We start from the raw sequence: 22,806 nt of genomic DNA, 5'->3' as shown, positions 1-22,806 counted from the left end.
TATTTTCTAAATATCCTTCATTTCAGTTCTTCATTTCATTCCAAGTAAAAGCTTTTTTACGAACATCTTCCATCTTAATTCTCCAATCTATTCTTACCAAAAGCTTTTCTAATCGAAATTTTTTTATCTATTTTCTGCATATTCTCATTTCATCACACAAATCCTTTTTAACGGGGTAAGATTGATCACTTTTTTAAATATTTCTCAAAAACTTTTTCTGTTAAGGGGAATGTGACATGTTTCATATTTTTGAAACCAGTACTGGACTCCTATGAACGTAAAACAAGGTTGCAGAAATTTATAAGACTACTTCTCTTTTCTTCTAAAAACTCTACACTCTATCACAATCTCTTTCTCGCTCATCAGCAGAAGTTTTCCTTCGGCTCGCCGAGTGAATGAACGCACAGTTTTGATATTGTGTTGCCAAGATTCCTATTTTACATTCTATCATTATATTCAATAACTTTTACCACTTTCTGTATATCATTTCCTACAGCCGGGTGTTTGTTTGCGAGCCTTCGAAAAGACAGATATTTCAAGATTTTGAAATAACATTTTACTTACATTTGAAATTTTCAAAAACAAATCAAGATTTACACAATTTGAAACACAACATGTAGTTTTTTAAACGTAGAAAAAAGTTTTAAGATATTTTAACTTAAGACTTAGTTATTGATGATTATGTGGCAAATTTTCATGTTGATCAAAGCTACCCCGGTGATCAATGTTACCCCGTTTTACGGTACTCAAAGGAAACTTTTATTTGTCGACTTTTGTTTGAATATACAGTACCGTTCATAATTGTACTTCGACTTTGAACTTCCATAACTTTTTACTCTGATGATATTTTTTGATCAATTTTTTTGCTTTAGATAAATCAACTATCACATTATTATACAACAAAATTTGAGCTTTCTGGAGTTTGTGTGGCCTGAGATACAGTAATTCTACGAAAATCGGACTTTTTGGACTTTTCTCATTTAAACTGCAATATCTCTGAAACTACGCTACACTTTTCATTGAAATTTTGAAGAGTGATTGTTGAAACTTAGAGTTAGCATGTCTGAAGTTTTCGAAAAGTTCTGTCGATGAGATCAAAAGTTACGCGAGGTGCAATATTTCAGGCATGAACCTAGAAATGCGATTTCTACAGAATTTTGGACGATCCATGAGAACAATATCGTTTCCATCCAACAATCAGACAAAAAATGTCTGACAAAAGCAATGAAGAAAAGAAAAAATGGAATAAATGGTCCATTTGTGTTTTGAAATCAGAATCTCACGATATTGAAAGCTCAAATTTTGTGATACAATAGTGTGATAGTTGATCTATCTAAAGCAAAAAATTTGATCAAAAAATATCATCAGAGTGAAAAGTAATGGAAGTTCAAAGTCGAGGTGACAGTGCGCGTGCTTCCAATTTCTATACAATTATGAACGGTACTGTATGTAAAACAAAATATTATTTTTCAAATATCCTTTATCTCAATTCTTCATTTCATTCTTAGCAAAGGCTTTACTCATTTCCTGCAAACCCTCCTTTTAATCCTAAAATATTCTTAGGAACACCTTTTTAGTCTGTGTCTTTCCTGTCGTTCTGTCTCTGTTTATCAGAGCCGGAATTAGCCGAAAACATTCTTAGCCTTCCCAATCTGTGCTTTTCGTGTCGATCTTCATAAAAAAAAACACACACACAGAATCAGCAGCTTTAAAAATCTGCGCCGTGGGGAAATTACGGTGGCCGAATCAGATACAAGTTTTTCGTAGCAGCAGCTTTCAAAATTTGCGCTTTCTGTACTAAACCGTCTTTCCATTGGAGGCTGAATAAGAAACAAACAATCTTAGCAGCAGTCTTAATAATCTACGCTACCTGTGCCAACCCGTCTTCCCGCCAGAGACCGAATCAGAAACTAACAAACAGCAGCAGCGGTCTTAAAAATTTGCACAACCTGTGCCAATCCTTCTTTTTACCGGAGGCCGAAACAGTAATCAGCACCAACATGTGAAAGGGGTATAAGAGACAAAATAACCAAAACCCGTTTTCAGTGGATTCAAATAGCCCAATATGAGCTCTACTTACCACAAAAACCGTTTTTAGTTCATTAGTTTCCGTAAGATTCCTAAGTTTGAGCAAAGGATCTAAAAAATTTAGAGCCATAAATGACATTATCCTCACGCCAATTGTATTATACACCCTTTACTCCACAACAAAACAAACGGTCTAGATGCAAAACATTAAAATGGGAAGGATAAGAAATTCTTTTCACTCACTCCTATAAAGAGAACTAGAGGTGTTTGCCAAAAAAAGGGGTAATTTTATCTCCGTCTCCCTCACACATATGAGACAAGCAGTACAAAGCAAAGGGTGTATAAAACATTAAGACGAAATTCATACTCTAGCTAGGTTGTAAAAACATATAGACTTGAAAGGTTCCTCGTGGATTTTAATTAGCAATTTAAAATAAGGTTGCAAAATTTTCAAACGCGTTTTTCTCGAAACGTTATAAATGAACATAGACTCTTTTCACGTGTTGCTGCTGAAATGAACTTTTCGTAGTAGCAGCCTTGACAATTTGCGCTCTCCGTGCTTATTGCACGCCATTGTCGTGATTTTACGATTTTCGCGAATCTCAATTCAGAAATTCACTCAGAAACGTCGGTCGCTCACAAGAATAGATCAATGACTGACTTTGTTTTGTTTGTTTTGCCTGTTGTTGTCAGAGTAACATAAAAAGCCATAGAAATTTATTTATTTTTTAAATCTATTGTTTTTCTAAACTTGCGAAAGTTGAGATTTTTATTCGAGTTTTTATCTTAAAATGTTAATATTCGGTATCCTTGGTTATCCTTGCCAAATCGAAAAATAATAAGGCTCTTCAATATTTTTTTTAATACTCTGCTGAATTCATTATTCAGCAATAAAAAATTGTGCGCTGCATGTAAAGAAAATCGAAATGGTAAAATTTCACGTGCTTGAGAAGGATTGCCTTCCAGAATACGAAAATGTGAATTTTCCGTGCAGTTTTGCCATATTTTTCATATTTCTTTGATATATTTATCGTTTCATGAAATTAAATTCTTGTGGTTTCTGCTGTGGCATGTATTGAAAAATTTAAGCCCTCGTGAGGAGGCTTATGATATATCTCAGTTTGCAAGTCAGTTGCCTTCGGAGCCGACGTCTACGAGTTCGAGCCCAATAGTCAACATCGAACGCAGTTGTACCGGAGAAGTTTTCAATAACTTTCGCCAACTGAAACGTTGATAAAAAATGTTGCGAATGCCATGAAGATGGTAAAACGACTATAATCGAAAAAAAATTAGGCCCTCATTGCATTGGCTCGAGTTATAAGCAAAGACTTTGCTTTGTTGAATCTCAATCAATATCTATATTATCTTTATCGAAAAGTTCTCAGATGAGAAATTTTTTGATTCAAATTTGATAAACGGCTTTTTTTGAAAGGAATATCTTTTGAAAATCTTTACATAAAAAACTCCCGACCTATTCATAAATTTTGATAAATACTCTTAATACATCTTAACTACATAGCAATCGATTTTTCATGCATCATGATTTAAAATTACATAAAACGTCGGGGTTTAGTGTCAGTAAAAAAACGAAAATCAACGAGCTGTGACTTTTTTTTTTTAATTTACCTTTTGGTACTGAGACTTTCTGTTAACTAATGACACTATGTAAAATGTTGAAGAAGTAGCTTGTAAAATCACAACCTGCCATCACAACCTGCTCCAAAACGCATGTAAACCTTTTTTGTTTTTATAAATTAATAAAACCGAAAAAGAATTAAAAACTTGTTTGGTAAAAAAACATGGTCTGTAAAAATTTTCTTTTTAAAGCCATGACTTGCAGCATTTTTTAAATGACATAAATGGCATACATTTTTGAAAAATCTCAAAAGTTAAGATTTTGCCAATACCATTGATGAATAAATGCCTCATACTAAAATTAATCAATTGTTAAAATCGAAAATAGCAATTCAGAAAATGACTAGCGAATATAATTCTAGTTTTTTTCATTTTTATAATTTTTGACGTTTTGACAATTTGGTCATTTTTGTCATTTTTTGTCATTTTTTGTCATTTTTTGTCATTTTTTGTCATTTTTTGTCATTTTTTGTCATTTTTTGTCAGTTTCTGTCATTTTTTGTCATTATTTTGTCATTTTTTGTCATTGTTTGTCATTATCTGTCATTTTTTGTCATTTTTGTCAAAATCTCAGATAAAACAAACCAACTTTATTTTTAAATTCTTGTCCTATTTGTAATTTTTTTTTTTTGTAATTTTTGTAATTTTTGTAACTTTTGTAATTTTTGTAATTTTTGTAATTTTTGTTTCTTTTGAAATTTTTGTAATTTTTGTAAATTTTGTAGTTTTTGTAATTTTTGTAATTTTTGTAATTTTTGTAATTTTTGTAATTTTTGTAATTTTTGTAATTTTTGTAATTTTTGTAATTTTTGTAATTTTTGTAATTTTTGTAATTTTTGTAATTTTTGTAATTTTTGTAATTTTTGTAATTTTTGTAATTTTTGTAATTTTTGTAATTTTTGTAATTTTTGTAATTTTTGTAATTTTTGTAATTTTTGTTTTTTTTTATAATTTTTGTAATTTATGTAATTTTTGTCATTTTTGTAATTTTTGTCATTTTTGTAATTACTGCAATTTTTGTAATTTTTGTGATTTTTTTTTTTGTCGTTCTTGTTATTTTTGTTAAATACTTTATGGTATCACCCCTTTGACAAATTTTGTAAGTCATGGCGTTTTCTACGGAATCTTAAAATGATTTATGTTATGAATATCAACACTAAGAAAGTGAAATGAATACTCGGCACAAAAAACGGTATAAGTTAAATGCCTTAATCAAACAGTTTAAAAATTTAGTATGTGCTGATAATGCTTCTTGTAAATTCTACTCGCTCATTTTCGACATCTTGCATTTCCTTTATCTATCAATCCATCTATAAAATATCATAATCTTATGATTTTTTTACTCACTTTTCACCGATAAGGCTGATAAAATTAAGTAACGAACAATAAGGAAAAACTTAAGAGTTTTACACTAATATGTCACCACAAAAATAGATATGGAAACGTAAAAATCAATTTATTTTTTTTTCCATCGATTACAAAACTGAGTATATAAAGATAATAGTTAATTGTCACACAATTCAGTCGGAGCGCGGTATTCACTTTTAGAACACAATTAAGCTACTGGTCCCACCGGTAAATGATCTCCTTGAGCGTGGAATCCATTCTCGTCGGCAGTCCACTGAACCTGGATCGGAGTTCCATCGGGAGATTGATACGAGTAACTTCCATGCTGGACAGCTACCGAGGCCTGTTCAGTTCCGGTTCCATCTTCCTTTGGCACCTGAATCACTTTGATTTCTCCCTCATCCTGCACCTTAATTCCATTGCCTGATTCGTAGGCATAGCTGAAGGAACCGTCCGGGGAAAGGTTCGAGCTTTGGGACACTATCGGCACCGGCGTGCTGTCCGAAGGATTTTGTTGAGGAGCTCCAAATACGACAGTTGCCGCAGCAATAATGGCAAACACTTCAATCATCATTTTGATGAAGTTTCTTTGGCTAGGAAGAATAAACGATAGTTGTCACGATGAAATCTGGATTCAAAATGCACTTATGACTTCCAGTTGCCTCCAACTATAAGTTATATAGTTTGATGATCGAATCCCTCCCAAACATTGACCAAATCTAAACAGATGATCTTCAAATCCAAAAGGTGCTAATAAATCGAAAAAGGCCATGATGAGAGTTGAGGAAATTTCCTCACCCATGACAGTGAGTCGAGTTTTAGTTGTGCCGGACCGGGAATAACTTGATGCAGTTGCAATACTTAGCCCCCACATCATATGTATTTACGTTTACAAACAACAAGTCCACTTCAAGGTCCTCGGTTCAACTTGTCACAATCTATTAGCATCGCTCCGGTAGCAGATCAGTGTTAAGCGAGGCGGCCTCACTGCGCGTGTTACTTTGCAGCCTGCCAATGGCTTACTCATAATTGAGCCGTCAATTATGATTTGATGGGAATAATTTATTAAGCCTTTTTTATTGAAAATGCGGCGGTTTGGACTGTTTCAGGTAATTGGAGTACGTCAGCGTACTGAACATACTAAACGGTGGAATGGCGGTTTCAGTGACCGAACATTTAGAACACATGCTTAGCGTGCTGAAGGTGGCATCAAATCCCTTCGGTTTCAAAAGACATTATGCCTTGGCGTGCCACTAATCTAACTTAACCCACAACTCGAGTGTCAATTTAATACAATATGTTTTCGGGTAAATTATGAGAAAGGTCATTTTTGGGACCCTATGAATTTAGAAAATCATCAATAATGCACGCATTCTGGAAGTCCAGAAAAAATTGTATTGCTTTATCAACCAAACCCAGATGAATTGTAGTGTTTTAGAACTAATTTATGTATATTAAAAGTAATATCTCTTTGTTTAGTTTTTTGTTTGTTTGGTTGTTTGTTTGTTTGTGTGTTAGTTTGTTTTCAAAAAGCTCAGCCGTCTTAAGAGCTAGAGAGCTTAAATTTGGCATGGGTGCTCCTTAGGACCATACAAGTACTGTTTTAACGATAAAGACGATGTTACTCATAGGATTGAAATAAATATTGGAACATGACACAATCCCGTTTAATATGAGTGAACATGGGTATATTGAAGGATGAGCAATTGATTTCAGGTACTCCCATAAAAGAGGTCGCATAAATCTTTGCCTATTTAGCAAATCTCTATGCCAAAAATGCGCTGAAAAGTGTACTGTACCAAAGATGATATGGTTGGAATAGCACTACCAACATAAAATTCGAGCTTCCAACAAAATTATGCAGGACCACTATATTCAAGCGATACAAGAAAAACATTTTTTGAGATATAATGAGAATCGAACTCACTGCAACATCTCATCTCGGCTTGCCAGTCCAATGTGTTACCCAGTGCACCATCTGAGTCGGTAAGCAAATAAAAGTTTTTTGTCATAGTTGTTTCTGCCACCGCCCCTATTACCAAAAAAAATGCACTGCATTGGTTGTCTGCCGTTTGGCCGGTAGTTTTTGCTTCATCTCCCTTTGTCTTTGATGAGGAAGGGATGAGAAGAGGAGTGGAACGGGGCGGGAATGGGAAACTAGAAACTGTTTTCTATTGCCGGCCGGTTTACTTACACGCGCAAAGCTCATCTTGGCTGGTGGTTTTTTGCCGTCAGTTAGAAACAAAAAAAAAATTCTGATGCTGGTTTACATACATACACAGCACTCGGTATATCATTCGACAATATCCTTGCTGGCTGATAGTTTTCATCCTGCTTTGTCTTGTGATAGGATATGGGATATGTTTTATTCGCTTTCTTTCCGACATATGTAATGCGGTTGCGCTAGGGGGACAATGCCAGTAATAAAAAGGCTGGTTAACCCTTTAATGCATGACTTTTTTAAAACGAGAATAGCAAATATTGATTCAGTGAAATAGTATCATTTTAATTCGAATAACACAACTCAACTGGTTTGATGTCGTTATTTTGAGTTTTATAAAAGTTATGGCCCATCAAAGTTGAAAAATATTTATTGAAATTCTTAATTCATTTCAATACGATTTAGCAAATTTCTTCCAAACTTGTTAATTGGGTGCAGGAAAGTGTTTGTGATTGATTGAGAATAAAAAAATTTTTAGAATTTGTAAATCTGAAGAAATAACAGCGATTTTCTAAAAACTACTTTTTTTCAAAGAAATTAATGAATTTGATTTTTGTATTTTTTCCGCATACTTTGTTAGATATCTTACGCATACATCAAAATTTCGTAATAAAAACACCATGGGCTAATTTCTTTTAATCTCTACAATATTTTTGTGAATACACCACTCAAAAACGCGTTTCCGAGATATTTGGATTTTGATTAGTAATGTTTTAAAACAACACTATGCATTAAAGGGTAAATGCCGGTCCTTCATAGAACATAATACCGAAAATTCCACCTCCAAGGAAGTTGGAATAATGATTGGAGTAAAGTCTGATTTATAGGTGCAATAAAAAAAACTCGTTTATTATTCTAGATTTGATTAAGATCTAGATTAAATTTTACACCACTCGCAACTGAAAAAGTTATGTCTTTCGTCAAACAATCCAGACAAATTTCTTTTAATTTTCAAAAGGCTAACTGGGAGCGATATATGAATTTTATTGAACGTAATTTAGATGTAAACGTTCCACTGAATTCAATAGAAGATATTGATTTGGCTGTAGAAAATTTGACAACTGCAATAGTCAATGCTAAAGCCGCTTCAATACCTAAAGTTAAACATAAATTCAATCAACCTTTAATTGATGATGATCTTCAGTTTTTGATACGACTGAAAAACATTCGTCGACGCCAATATCAACGTACTAGAGATCCTTATTTGAAATTAATTTATTGCGACCTTCAAAAAGAGATCAAACGTCGTTTAAATTTCATTCGTAATGAAAATTTTGCTAAAGCAGTAGAGGACATAAAACCCTACTCAAAGCCATTTTGGAAATTAACTAAAATTTTGAAAAAGCCCCAGAAGCCAATTCCTACTTTGAAAGATGGGGATAAACTTCTTTTAACTAATTCAGAAAAGGCTCAAAAATTAGCCCAACAATTTGAGTCTGCTCATGATTTTAATTTAAACGTTGTAAGTCCAATTGATGCTCAAATTTCCCTAGAATTTGATGATATTCTTTCTAAGCAAAATTTGTTTGAAAGTTCTTGTGAGACAAATATTGATGAACTTAAATTGATTTTCAAAAAATTTAAAAATATGAAAGCTCCAGGGGAAGATGGGATTTTCTATATTCTTCTTAAAAAGTTGCCTGAAAGCACTTTAAATTTTTTAGTTAAAATTTTCAACAAATGTTTTCACTTGGCCTATTTTCCCAATAAATGGAAAAATGCCAAAGTAACTCCAATTTTGAAACCTGGAAAAAGTGCTTCAGAGCCATCAAGTTATCGACCAATTAGTTTGCTTCCATCTTTAAGTAAACTATTTGAGAGAGTTATTTTGAATAGAATGATGATTCACATTAATCAGAATTCCATTTTCCCTGATGAACAATTTGGTTTTCGTCATGGACATTCTACTACACATCAACTTTTGAGTGTAACTAATATGATTAACGCTAGCAAATCTGAAGGTTATTCAACTGGCGTTGCTCTTCTTGATATTGAAAAAGCTTTTGACAGTGTTTGGCACAAAGGTTTAGTAGCTAAATTAGCTCGATTTGATTTTCCTGTATATCTCACCAAAATTATTCAAAATTATTTGACTAGCCGAACCTTACAAGTAAGCTATCAAAATTCATGCTCTGAAAGGACACCCATTAGAGCTGGTGTCCCTCAAGGCAGTATACTTGGGCCAATTTTATACAATATTTTTACTTCTGATCTTCCTGATGTACCAGAAGAAAAAGGTAGAAGATTATTTGCTGATGATACTTTGCTTTCAGCAAAAGGTCGAAATTTACGGGTGGTACGCAGTAGATTGCAACAAAATTTAAATTCCTTTTTGAATTACTTGAAAATGTGGAAAATTTCTCCTAACGCTTCCAAAACTCAACTTATTTTATTTCCCCATAAGCCAAGAGCAAATTTTTTAAAACCTAATGAAAATCATTCCATAACTTTTAATGGGGTTTCATTAGAATGGTCTGATCACGTGAAGTACTTGGGACTTACACTTGATCGGAATCTTACTTTTAAAAATCACATTGAAGATATTCAATCTAAATGTAATAAATACACTAAATCTCTTTATTCTCTCATCAACAGGAAATCCCGGTTGTGTCTGCGAAATAAGATGCTCATCTACAAACAAGTTTTCCGACCAGCGATCATGTATGCAGTTCCGATTTGGTCTAGCTGCTGCGCGACGAGGAAGAAAGTCATCCAGAGGATTCAGAACAAAGTTCTGAAAATGATTTTGCGGCTTCCACCTTGGCACAGCACCGAAGATCTTCATCGGATTGCAGGCATTGAATCTATCGAAGAGATGGCCAACAAAATCATCTCCAACTTCAGAGGCAAATCGATGCAGTCTTCCATCGCAGAGATTCGTTCTCTTTATGTTTAGTTTAATTTTAAGATAGTGTTTAGTTTTAAGTATAAAATATTTTTGCTATTACAGGATGTTCTCCTACATTAAAAACTTGATTGCGCTCAGCAAATTTAAATCTTATAAATAAATTTTTATAATCTAGTTACTTATAGGGCTATGAACAGTTCATTATTGAGCTGAACACCTAGTTTAATGCAATAATGTAATATAAGTGTAATCATGATTTGATACAAATAAAGACATATTTAAAAAAAAAAAAAAAAATCCAGACAAATTTTATTCTTTTAAAATTCATTTAATGTTAATAAAACTGTCTATTAGATAATATCCACTTTACAGTGGATAGGAGGCTTTCTTAGAGCAAACGCACCAATAAGTGAGTATAAGCGGCCCGGTTTTGCTCATTTCAGCGGACCGGTTTTAGGATACTCACTCTTTCGCGCACCGGGCGGTAGCATTATTATTTTTAAATTTAGCATTGCACTGAGAAAACTTTTGAAGAAAATCTTAATTATAAATTAATACGGACCGAGTAAATTTTCGGAGTCGTCAGTTTTTTCGCTAAAAGGGCCTGGGGGTTGTTGGCAGTTATTCGACGGGTTAGCTATCCGTAACGTGACGTCAAAGTCTACATCCTGGTTGAACATGCCGTACAGCAGCAGCAAGGCCAAGCGGCTTCGACGACCAGCAATAGGGTCCGATGACGGATGCAGCAAGAACTTCCGAGCAGGATGTTTGCTTCGCTTTACTTCGTCATCATATCTATAGGGCACCGCTTTTGAGTTTCCCTACCGATGTTTCCAATTCCGTGTCACCCGTTTGCTGGATTGTGATTAAAAACTTATTGAATTGTAGAACGTTCAGATAAAAATATATTTTCGAGTTAAGCTCGATTTTGCTTTCAAAACACCGGGCACTTATATTTCCTAACACATGGACCCGAAAAACAATATTTAACAAACCAAACAATTCAATTAAAATTCAACTTTATTTGTTTATTATATTTATATTAAAATCATACTTTTCTAAAAAATCTTCAACTTCTTTTTCTATCCAACGTGCTGACTGAAATAATTGCTGCTCCGAAAAACTGGGTTAGTTGCAAACTTATTGGGAGACCTCGTTTCGAAAGCCGAATCGGTAGGGAAGAAAAAAGTCCAAAACAATATAAAATACAAAATAAATAACTCAAAATAAATAAATAACCAGCATTTGCACTTTCTCGTTCAATTCCTACCCGAAAAAATTTAACGAAATTGCGAATTCAACTAGTTATTAAAAAAAAGTCCATCCTCAATTTTAATCTCATACAAATTTTAACATCTACACGCTGCGACGTCGTTTGTTTAATTCTGCTTAAAACGGTAAAAATTTTTCAGTGCATATTTGCTCTCGCCCCTTTCTAGTGAGCAAATTTGCTGATTTTGTCGGTCCCGACGGCAACGGCCCTATTTTGCTCACCTTCATACTAACCCCCGGTGCGGTATGGAAGTGATTAAACTCGTGAGCATTTTCACTTTGCTCGCGATTGCTGCGGATGCCCTTACAGAGTGTAAATTATCTTTGGAAACAACATATGACACAATGATGGATATCTTATTTCTGAATTATATATGATCAATCTATAAAAAAGATTATGATTAAAGAAAATTGCAAGCAAAAATTACTAAACTCAATATAATAAAAGGGTGGCCAGTACGTTAAGCGAACTGATATAAATGGAGTTCATTCACTATAAAAATATTTCTAACTGTTTAAGTTTGAGAGCCACATTTCGCAACGCTCACTAGTGGTCAAGGGGTTAGCCTCCTAAACTCTCATGATAGATGAATGGGATCGATTCTCGGCTATAGGATGAACTTTTTCTCAAATTTTCGATCGCCTCTGTAATTAATTTAGCGATTGCTGGCTACTGCTGCTGAGCAAATGGCTACCTTTTTTGGAGTCAACGTGAGCATGATATTTACTATGGAATAGAACGATTTTAAACAATGTTGTTTTTTTTTAAGATATGACCTACATGAGAAAAATCCAATTTTTTATACTAAATTCATCAAAATCGTAAAACCTAGAATAGGAGTTAGGGTGGTATGAACGTTTCAATGGAACATACAAATCCACGGACATCTTCGTAACTCGTCGAGATAAGCCGCTTGGTAGCCTATATATTAAGTGGGTTTTGGACCCTTAATTAATGATATCCCCAACTGACCGTTCGCTATAGAGTTGTTTTTGACATTTCTCACGCACATTAACTGGCGTCCCACTGGCGTGTACGGACGAGAACGGGACAATTAACCTCCAAAAATTCCAGTGCAAAAATCGAGCAGCCAGCCGACGAACACGGTCGTTTTTGAGGTTAATGTTCTCAAAATGAAAAAGTGTTAGTGAAACGCCCTGAATTGCGACACAAATACTACTAGCGGCAAATAGGACTATGCCTTTCTGTAAGAAAGCCCAAACATGTTTTTATTAAAAATATTTAAAATATTCATAGCAACGAACCGGTAGACACCAAAACACCTAACATATCAAAATGTAACATGTGACAAATACGCTTCCAGCGGCAGTATACCCTATACCAAAAGTGTTTGTGTAAATATATTTTTAGGACAATCACCCTATTTTTTTATATAAATTACTAGCTGATCCCGTACGAACTTCGTTTCGCAAGTACTCATAAAAATGTGATAAAATAAGATGATGTTTTCCAACAAAGTAAAATATTCTCTACACTGAACAAAAAGTACCTTTTCTAAACAGTATTTATTTTTATTGAAAAGTTGGAAAACCACCCCCAAACTCATCGATCCTGTGCATGAACTTTTAACTGAAAATTTCACAATACGGATCAATTCGTCTCACCTGATAAAACCGCCGTGTATTATTTTTTACATCCATATAATCGCTCGTATCTTTAAGCCACAAGTTAATATGGACGACCCCTTTTGCAGACCCTTTACACCAATATTGCCGACCCCTGCCACTTTTGCTGACTCCTGCCCCGAAATAGGATAATTGGAATCAATCATTTGTCCTTGTATCTCCCTTGTGCTAGTTTTCATCTCAAACCAGTGGATAATAACGTAAATATTATAAAAACAGGTGATTTGGACGACCCTTTTGGCCGACTCCTTTTACAAAATTTGATACCTGAAATCGGATGCCCGACTTTTACAACCCGTGAATTTTCATTGCAACGCAATCTAAAATAACGTCAGTATCGCAAAAAAAGTGAACAGGTGATATGTACGACCCCTTTCTCCGATCCCTTACACCAAATTTGAAACCTGAAATCGATTATTCATCCCTGAAAACTTTCGTGTGCCTATTTTCATATTAATCCAAAGTATAATTACGTCAATATCGTAAAAACAGTGAACAGGTAATATGGACGACTCCGACCCATCCCTCAAAATTGGATGCTTGGAATGAATTGCTCATCCCTTAAAACTCCCGTGTCCCAATTTTCATCTCAATCAGATGCTTAATAACGTCAATATCGCGAAAACAGTGAACAGTTAATATGGATGACTCCTTTGGCCGACCTCTGACCAAGATTTGGATGACTGGAATCATTTGTTTGTCCTTAATAACTCCTATGAGCACATTTCCATCACCATCCGATGTATAATAACGAAAATATCACAAAAATATTGAAAAGTAATATGGACGACCCCTTTTGCCGGCCCCTTTGAAAATTCGTTACCAAAAATCGATTGCCCGTCCCTCAAAACTCTCGTGTACAAATTTTCATCTGAATCCGATGCATAATAACGTCAATATTACAAAAACAGCGAATGGTTCATATGGACGACCCCTTTGGCTGGCCTCTGACTCCGCATTTAATACCTGGAATCAATTGCTCGTTGCTCAAAATTCCTATGTGCAAATTTTCATCTGAATCTGATGTATAATAACGCCAATATCGCAAAAATATTAAACAGTTGATATAGACGACCCCTTTCGCCGACCCCTGACCCAACACGCAATACCTGAAATTAATTGCTCATCTCTAAAAATCCCCACGTGCAAATTTTCATCGCAATCCGACAAAAAATAACGTCAATATCGCGAAAACAATATTTGTCTTGTATGGACGACCCCCTTCAAAAGGGGTCATCCGAAAATCTGAAAACATTTTTCATCATTCCTGGTCCTTATGAGCATCCATGCCAAATTTCAGCTCCCTAGCTCTTAAAACGGCTGAGTTTATAGAGGACAAACAAACAAACAAACAAACAAACAAACAAACAAACAAACAAACAAACAAACAAACAAACAAACAAACAAACAAACAAACAAACAAACAAACAAACAAACCCACAGAAATTGCTTTTTATTTATATAGATTTTATAGTTCGGTTACCAGTCTGGGCTGAAATGCATCAAAATGCAAATGAAAGATTCGCATTTTAAATCTCGATTCCATGTGCTGGAATATGATTGTTTTGCATGACGCGTTTGTTAATTTCAAAATTCCATCCATTTCAACATTAATTTTTTTCATGATTTCTGCTAGTAAAATTTTTTGTAGCAACTATAAATTTTCAAACGTTTTCAATTGAATTTTCATTCAAAACAAGTTTGTTGCAGCATACTCCTTTTTATTAGTAGTGTGAAAATCGCATGTTTTTGTAAATTTAAAACAAATGATGAAACCAATAATTTTTCTGACTCAAGACGTCAATTTGATGTCCCGTTGACCTTAATACTTTTGATGTACAAGCTGTATGATTATCTGTGGACATTAAGTTTTAGAAGCCATTGAAGATGAAAAGTGTTGCATGATGCCCCAGTTGACGGTAAACACTTATGAGTTACTGTCAAACGGGGAATCATGCAAAATCAGGGTTAGATGCAACATTTGTACCACAACACTCATTGAATTGTTATTTACTTGTATTGTATTGTATATACTGTAATGAAGTTATCATTGAATGATAACAAATTGATGACGTCATTAACATCGTGAAAGAGTTTTTGAAAGGTTTTTATTCTCATAAAAAAATTAAAAAATCGATTAATAGATGTACAAATTTTTGCATTTTTCGATATCGTAAAAAACTTTACCCAGTATGGCGGATTGGCTTAATGATATCACCTACAAACTTTATATTGCTTTAATTGTCCTATGCCAACATTGTTGGTGTAAAAATTTATTTCGGACAATCACCAATTTTTTCAATAAATATTTTTATAATTCACTTACATGTCTGGGGCAAAATCCAACAAAATTAAAATCAGAACTTTACCTCATGAATCTCGTTTCCATATGCTGAGTTAAGATTGTTTTGCACTAAGCGTTTATTAACATTCCAATTTCATCCATCCTAAGATTTATTTAAGCTAATTAGCTAATAGAATATTTGTAGTATTTTTTTACCCCTAAATGTATGCAAAAAAACATTTTTGATAGAAAAATGTAAAATATAATTCGAACAAAACCAAAAATTACTGCAATTGGTGCTTTATGCGTTATGACATCACAAATGTATCAAAGGGCTTGTGATATAGCTCAGCTGGCAAGTCTGTTGTCTCCTGAGCAGATGTCCGCGAGTTCGAGCCCAAGAGCAAACATCGAACACAGTTGTACCGGATAAGTTTTTCAATAACGATCCGCCAACTGCAACGTTGATAAAGTCGCGAATGCCATAAAGATGGTAAAACGACTATAATCGAAACAAAAAAAAAAAAAACAAATGTATCAAAAACTATAAATTTTCAAACGTTTTCATATGATTTGAGAGTTTGTTGCAACTTACCCCTTTTTCTTAGTAGAGTGAAAATCGCATGTTTTTGAAAATTTAAAAATAACTGGTAAAACCAATAACTTTTCTGACTACGTAAATTTGGTGTCCCATCAACCTTAATACTTTTGATGTTTAAGAGGTATGATTATCTGCAGACATTAAGATTTTAGAAGCCATTGAAGTTGAAAAGTGTTGCATGTTGCCCCAGTTGACGGCACTGGAAGTGTAATGTTGATGTCTTGTTTATTTTTTATTTCAAAGCTATTTTTCTAAGTGTAACAAACATGAGGATAGCAAAAACCGAGTTATCTAGAATATAGGCCTAAATGTGCTAATGGGTCAATTTCAGTGACAAGCAAGTATCATCTTAACTAAATCAACCTTGATATACATAGATAGCTTGCTAATCGAAGATGTAATTTGCATGTATTCTAAATTAAATTTCCCAACATTCCAAAAACCTACACTCGTTCTCAAGACATGGTTGTTTAATGATCACAATTGATTGATACTAAACAATACCGGATCTGGTCGTTCGCAACCTACATCAAACGAAGTTCAAACATCACTCGAGATCCGTTTTTTACGATCCCGACCCGATATTTTAAATGGCGTTCAAGTAGTTTGTATGCGCTTGCTACTAAAAGATTGAGACGAAGGTCATTCGCCTTTCCGTATTGATGGGAGCAAATTGGTCGCTCCAATACATATGACGTTTATGATGCATGTATAGGAACTCCATCACAGAACATCGGAGCTTATTTGCATTAGGAAACAATAACCATTCAAAAGGCAATGCATCTAATGGGCTTTGACATTGTAGAAAAAACCAGATCGACATTTTGGTGAGAGCACTTGTGCAATTTGTTCCGAAGACCAACAACGCGGGGCGGAAAGTATCGCATATCTAACTCTCACAAAGTCGTTAAGATCGCTACTACCTAAATTGACTGGCGTAAGGCGGAACATCTAAGACAAGTGAATGCGTCGTCTGATGAGCACTGATTCGTGATACCGTAGAATGGGGTGGATTGGGACAGTTTTCGGACTATTTAGGTAAAAAAAAACCATCAAATTCAACCTTTCCAGCAGCCAATTTTCTTTAAATGATGTAATTTGTAAACCTAAACAAAAATGAATTTAAAAAAAATTAAAAAACAGTAAATCAGATTTTTACTAACAATTTAAGAATATCTAGTTTTGTTTACGCTCGGAGTGAGGTGAAAAGAGGCAATCTATCAGTGCGTTGGTTTTCACTTCAAAAATTGTAAGTACCGAAAATACTAACTTATTCAAAAATTTCACATTTTAATTCCATGAAAGTGGACGTGAAAAGAATTTCAATTTTTTACCCATGTCCAAAAGATGACCATAATATTGCCCGGTTTTATCCGGGTTTTCCCGGATATTTAATACAAAATTTTGGACAAATCCGCTTATGCCGGTTGCTCGAATTTCATTGAAAAATGCCAGGAATCTGCCCGAATTTCTTCACTTCACTTGCCAAATCCAACAAAAAAAGAAACAAATTGTGTTTTTTTTGCGTCCAAGATGAAATTTTATGAGCAAAAAATCATTATGGTTTTTGGAAATCTCAAATACAATTTGAAATCTTCTGATGAGGTTTGATAAAAAAACAATGCTTAATTTTTGTTGAGTTATTCTTGGGGTTTGACTAAATTTACCCGGATATTGCCCGGATTTTATGTCGCCAATTTTGAAATCAACTGGCCGGGTTTTGCCAAGTTATTAGATAAAATAATAGCAACCTTATAATAATATTTTGTGCTTGGTTTATTCGTTTCACTAGGTTAGTAGGGGAGAGGGCTGCAGCAGTCGCAGCTACTCAACTGATAGACTATAGACTCTACTATAATAAATGAAACCTTAATGATGCCTCATTCTGTTATCTTGAAAAAACAAAATCACATAGTGCTTTCATTTTGGTCTCATTTCCTTATTTAGGTATTGGTAAGGCATCATCATTCAACATACTGATGCTTAAATGACACCTAATTTTTCCATCGGGAAAAATGTTATACTAAATTATGCTATCATTATGTTATTGGTAGCTTATTTTGGTTACTGTTTGCTATAGATTCGGGCATCAAAGACTGCTCCGGAGTCATATTTATTTTCATACTTTCGTACCTACTCACCCTATTCTACGGTATTTATTTTCTCGGTTCCGTATCCAACATTGGCTGAATGAAATTGGCTGGAATTTTGAATTACGCTACTCGTTGACTTTTGAACGATGTCCAATTGGGACACGATTTTGTTGTTGTTTGTATTTTTCTGGAAAAGGTAACTTCTAGTTTTCAAAACAAGAAAGTTTGTAACAGTTTTTGTATGAAAAAGTGAGAAACATTTTTTAGAGCAAGGTTAGATAAAATGAACAAAAAATCAAGCAGAGAGCCTAGACTCAACTGTAAATATTAGAGTTCACAGGAAATTGTGGAATAAATTTTTAGTGAAGAGTGCCTCTTGACCATATCCTTTCGCTCATACTTCCAACAACATTTTGTTTTTGCTAGAATGCAGAGATGACCTCGGTTCTAATGTTTTGTTTATATTATGTTTTATTGATTAGATCCTAGGCTTCAGTCCATTATCTTATTCTGTAATATAAATGACACTTAATAACTACAGTAATTGTTAATTAGTAAAAGAGCACTGCACAATTCTACTTTTGATTTGTTCTCTTAGTTGTCTGTTTCTCTTAGTTGAATAATATCGACGTTCGCGTTGTACACACTAAGATTGCAATTATTTCGCTCGGGATAACGACTTCACGAACCACAGGGGACATACTAAAAATTCACGAAAATCAAATGAAAACCCGACCGAAACCCGTGACGACTCGCTTTCTCTGAAATCCAGGAGAAAACGTTAATGAATGCACAGGTACTCGATCAACCGTCCGGAATTCAGGACAGTTATCACCTGTATCACCTCAAGCTCATCTGATTTCGCGCGTTTTTTGTCGATGTGTGAGTATACAACTATCCTTTATCCTTTTCTATTGTTTGACATTGCAACGTTCACTTTAGTCAAGGTTAGTTTCGGAACTTAAGTTTAAGTTTTCGATCAAAATTGGAAAAAAACACATCAATTTGCAAGTGAGTTGTAACTTTTTTTTGAAAAACCTTCATTTTAAAAATCTTTCTGTTTTGTTTTCGTCGAAAGGTTCGAGTCAAAAGTGGAGTCAACGAGAACAGTGACTTTCTTGGCGTTCAACTTGGAATATTCGGGCACCTGCAGCAAATGATTCAACGGAGGTGCAAACGGAGCAACAAATAATCATGAGAAGCACTATGCAGACAATTCATCTGGCCAACGCAAGTTTACCAGCAAGCACTCCGCAACAGGAACGGTTCAGCTTCCAGTGACAAATTTGAAAAAGGCGGCTTCCAAATCGCAAGAGGAGACGGCTTTCCGGAAACAGGTCCCATAATCCGAGTTTTCGTTATAAGTGTTCCGTGTGGAGTTTTTTTAATGAATCTTCCAGTTTTTGTGTGGCCATGTGTGAAATTTTTTAAAATAGCTTGAAATGTTTGGAAATAAATACTATTCATTCATAGCCTGTATTGCGTTTTATTCTTTCAATTGTCTTGTACGATAACATTTTGGAAAAAAAACAGTCCCGAAAGTACAGGAACCCAATTCAGAATTTCCTATAACTCTCAGGGAGAAAGCGTTTTGAACTCACAGGACGTTTTGACAGTTGTTTTCCTGAGCTGTTTTCCTGTCCTGAAATCGTCCTGTAATTTCAGCTGTTGAAAATACAGGACGAAATCGTTCCGACCACAGGAGAAAAGATTAAGTGTGTAAAATGTCACCATTCAGTAAATTGGTTCGTTTCTGGCGTAATTCTGGATCCAATTATCTAGTTGACACTGCCCTACGCTAGGTAAACTGCTGCGGCCTTCGTACGGAGATAAATATAGGAGATAATAAATACGGCAAATAATATCTTCACAGTTTAAATCCTTTAGAAACAGTGCGTCGATCGACTTTCTTCGGGAATCCAATGTGTCCAACCCTACCAGCATGCACAAGACTCGATACTCCGGCATTTCTGCTGGCCACCCAAGGTTTCTCAAAGCGTATTTCAAGAATTTCTTCTGAACTCTCTCTAGCCTGTTGTTGTGTGATGCAATGATGAAATCGTTTTCTAAGCGGTACCTATTCATAAGTGATATTGCTTATTTTTCGAAAAAATGTTATCACGTTGCATTTCGAAGAATTGATCTTTAAGCCAAATCTACTGCAACAATCTGTGAACCTGTGCAAGGCGTTTTGCAGAGTCACGCAATCCTTCAGGTGACGAATAGGCAAAAACATTTTTAAATCATCGGCATAAAACAGAAATAACATAAAAATAACAGGAAATTCGTTCATAACAGCGATGAAAAGAAGGGGTCCTAAGTGACTCCCTTGTGAAACACCACTGTTGACCCGGAAAGTACTAGATCTTACGTTCTTAAATTTGACATATTGCGTTCTTTTGATTAGGTACGAACGAATCCATTGGAGACATGATCCGGTAATTCCATTCTTGCATAATTCCGACAATAGAGCGTTTATATTGATAACGTGAAAGGCTTTGGACACGCAATGTATATTGCATCATCCATTGTGAGGTTCTCGATACAACCATGTTAGGTTCGTTACGGTTGAACGTTTCTGGAGATAACCATGTTGAACGTCCGAAATCTTCGTTTCAATCCACAGGTAAATCTTATCGTATACATACAATACTCTCAAAAAGTTTGGGTATTGCAGATAGAATTGCAACACCCCGATAGTTTTCTACAGTGAGCCTGGAACCGTTCTTGTGTATCGGTATAACATGCGAGATTTTCAAAAACTTCGGAAATAAACCGGCTAGTTCTAGAGCTCGTAAACTGTATATACGGTACCGAGGCTATGGGGCAGATGATTTCTAAGAGATGATTGCCAAAATCGGGACTTTAAATTAAAAGTGTATCATGAAGTTTAAATTTTTTTAATGGTTATCACAAAGAGCAAATCGAGTCTCTTCATTTCGGAGTTTTTTAATTTTCTATTTGAATCATATTTAACAGGTAATGATTTACATTAACGGAAAAATAATTGGAAAAAAAACGTTGTTGCTTTTCTATGCTGAACATTTCTTGTTATAATTTGTTACTTCACGAGAAAAAAAATCCCAAAATTGAATTTTATTACCCCCTCTAAAAACCAATCCCGCCTTTAGATGGCGTTTGCTAAAATATGCATTAAATCATTTGTTAATTTTTTTTTATTTTTTTAAGCAGAATGTTTCAAATTATGTAAATTCAACAATTCATACTAATCGCCACTGTTCGATTGTTTCAGCAGTTGTCAAGACCTACAAACTTAATCTTTTATCCTGGGGTCGGGAAGATTTTATCCTGTATTTTCAACAGCTGAAACTACAGAAAATCTCGGGACTATTGAAAATTTTCCTGTGAGCCCAAAAAGGCTTTCTCCCGAGATTTTGATTGAATTTTTGGTATCCTTGCAACCCTTCTTTTTTCATTTCATTATAAAAATGAATCCCAACCCACTATTAGAAAAATCACATACAAATGTTTAACAAAAAAAATGAAATTTATTTTGAAATGTTTAGCAGCAAATTTTTCATCCATCTATATCAATTTTTTTTTTTGTATTATTTAGCAACACTACACACAGGTGGGACACTTTCTCTGTAAATAAAAAAAAATGGCCCAAGAAAACTCTTGTTTTTTAAAAGTTCAAGTGTCATTTTGAGCTGTTTTCCTGTTACTCAGAAGATCATGGTCCCGAACGGAATAATTCTCTTGATGTGTACACAGTTAATCTTGTCTCCTGTGGTCGTCGTCCCGATTTTGTCCTGTATTTTCAACAGCTGAAATTACAGAACACTCTCAGAACAGAATATCGGAAACAACTTTGCCGGCCTGGGCGGTTTCAAGAAACGGAAGGACGGAGGGGCCATTAACATTTTTCTCAAATGATGTTCGACGATCTGTGTCTCTGAACATAAAAATTGTTGATTTGATTCCTTTTTTCAACACTTAAAATCTGCTTCATTTAATATTGGAACACAAACAATTGCGTGTAGTTCAGTCATTTATTAACGAATTCATAATTAGTTTTTCATACAAATGTAGCATTTTCTTTACTCTTTCATAAAAAAAAATTAAAAAAATTATTCATTGCTGTTTCGAAGAAATTCTCGTACTTTTCCCGTAATACGGCACATTAGGCGGCGCACACCCTTTTCGTCCACCGTTTTGGCGATTTGATTCCACCAGTTCTTCATTTGAGTCATGTTCCTAACAAGCAAGTTCCTAACTTGCGGGCAAATTTATCCGCAAACACGAACTTAAATTTTGCAGGTACATCCCCCCGAGCCGTCGCCAAATAAAATTTTTGACCTGGGATTTGCCCAAAGTCCGCCTTCACGTAGGTCTCATCGTCCATCAGAATACATCCGTCGAACTTGGTCAGCACTTGGTCGTACAGCCTTCGAGCACGGATTCTGGCCACATTGTTCTGCTTCAGCGTCCGATTTGGCTGTTTGCTGGCTCGGAATGACCTTATTCCTTCCCGGAGACGAATTCGTCGCACCGTACTGTGAGCGGCCTGGAACTTATTGGCCAATTCGCTGTCTGAAAGATTGGGATTCCTCTTGACGGCCTTGATGACTTTCCCACGCAGTTTCCGGTCGACAGTTCCACTCCGACGCTTCGAATGCGGCTTCCGAGCCGTCGTCAATGTTTCCTTGTACTGCTTGATAACACGCCATACGGTATTTCTGGGCATTTTAAGCTGTTTAGCTAGCTTCGATGCCGACAACAATGGATTTTCAAGAAAACTGTGCACAATTTGATCTCTCCGTTCGGCTTCCATGGCGGTTGTTTACAAAATGCTATCGTTTGGTGTTA

General features: G+C 34.9%; 2 protein-coding genes across 6 annotated transcripts in view; one reads left to right on the top strand and one right to left on the bottom strand.

The window, feature by feature from the left end:
• LOC129747212 (uncharacterized protein DDB_G0290587) overlaps positions 1–22,806 on the top strand; it is a 75,435-nt gene that overhangs the window by 28,427 nt on the left and 24,202 nt on the right. The gene's annotated exons all lie outside the window — the stretch shown is intronic.
• LOC129747213 (endocuticle structural glycoprotein SgAbd-1-like) lies at positions 5,137–5,643 on the bottom strand. Its single transcript, XM_055741310.1, has one exon. It carries the CDS (start codon positions 5,582–5,584, stop codon positions 5,219–5,221), a length of 366 nt encoding a protein of 121 aa, XP_055597285.1. The 5' UTR covers positions 5,585–5,643; the 3' UTR covers positions 5,137–5,218.

The sequence above is a fragment of the Uranotaenia lowii genome, chromosome 2 (genome assembly GCF_029784155.1).
Source record: "Uranotaenia lowii strain MFRU-FL chromosome 2, ASM2978415v1, whole genome shotgun sequence".
Lineage (NCBI taxonomy): Eukaryota > Metazoa > Arthropoda > Insecta > Diptera > Culicidae > Uranotaenia > Uranotaenia lowii.
This window is presented reverse-complemented; position numbering and strand designations above follow the sequence as displayed.

Excerpts from the sequence above, each read along its gene's own strand:
- LOC129747213 (XM_055741310.1), bottom strand. The coding sequence starts at position 5,584 with ATGATGATTGAAGTGTTTGCCATTATTGCTGCGGCAACTGTCGTATTT.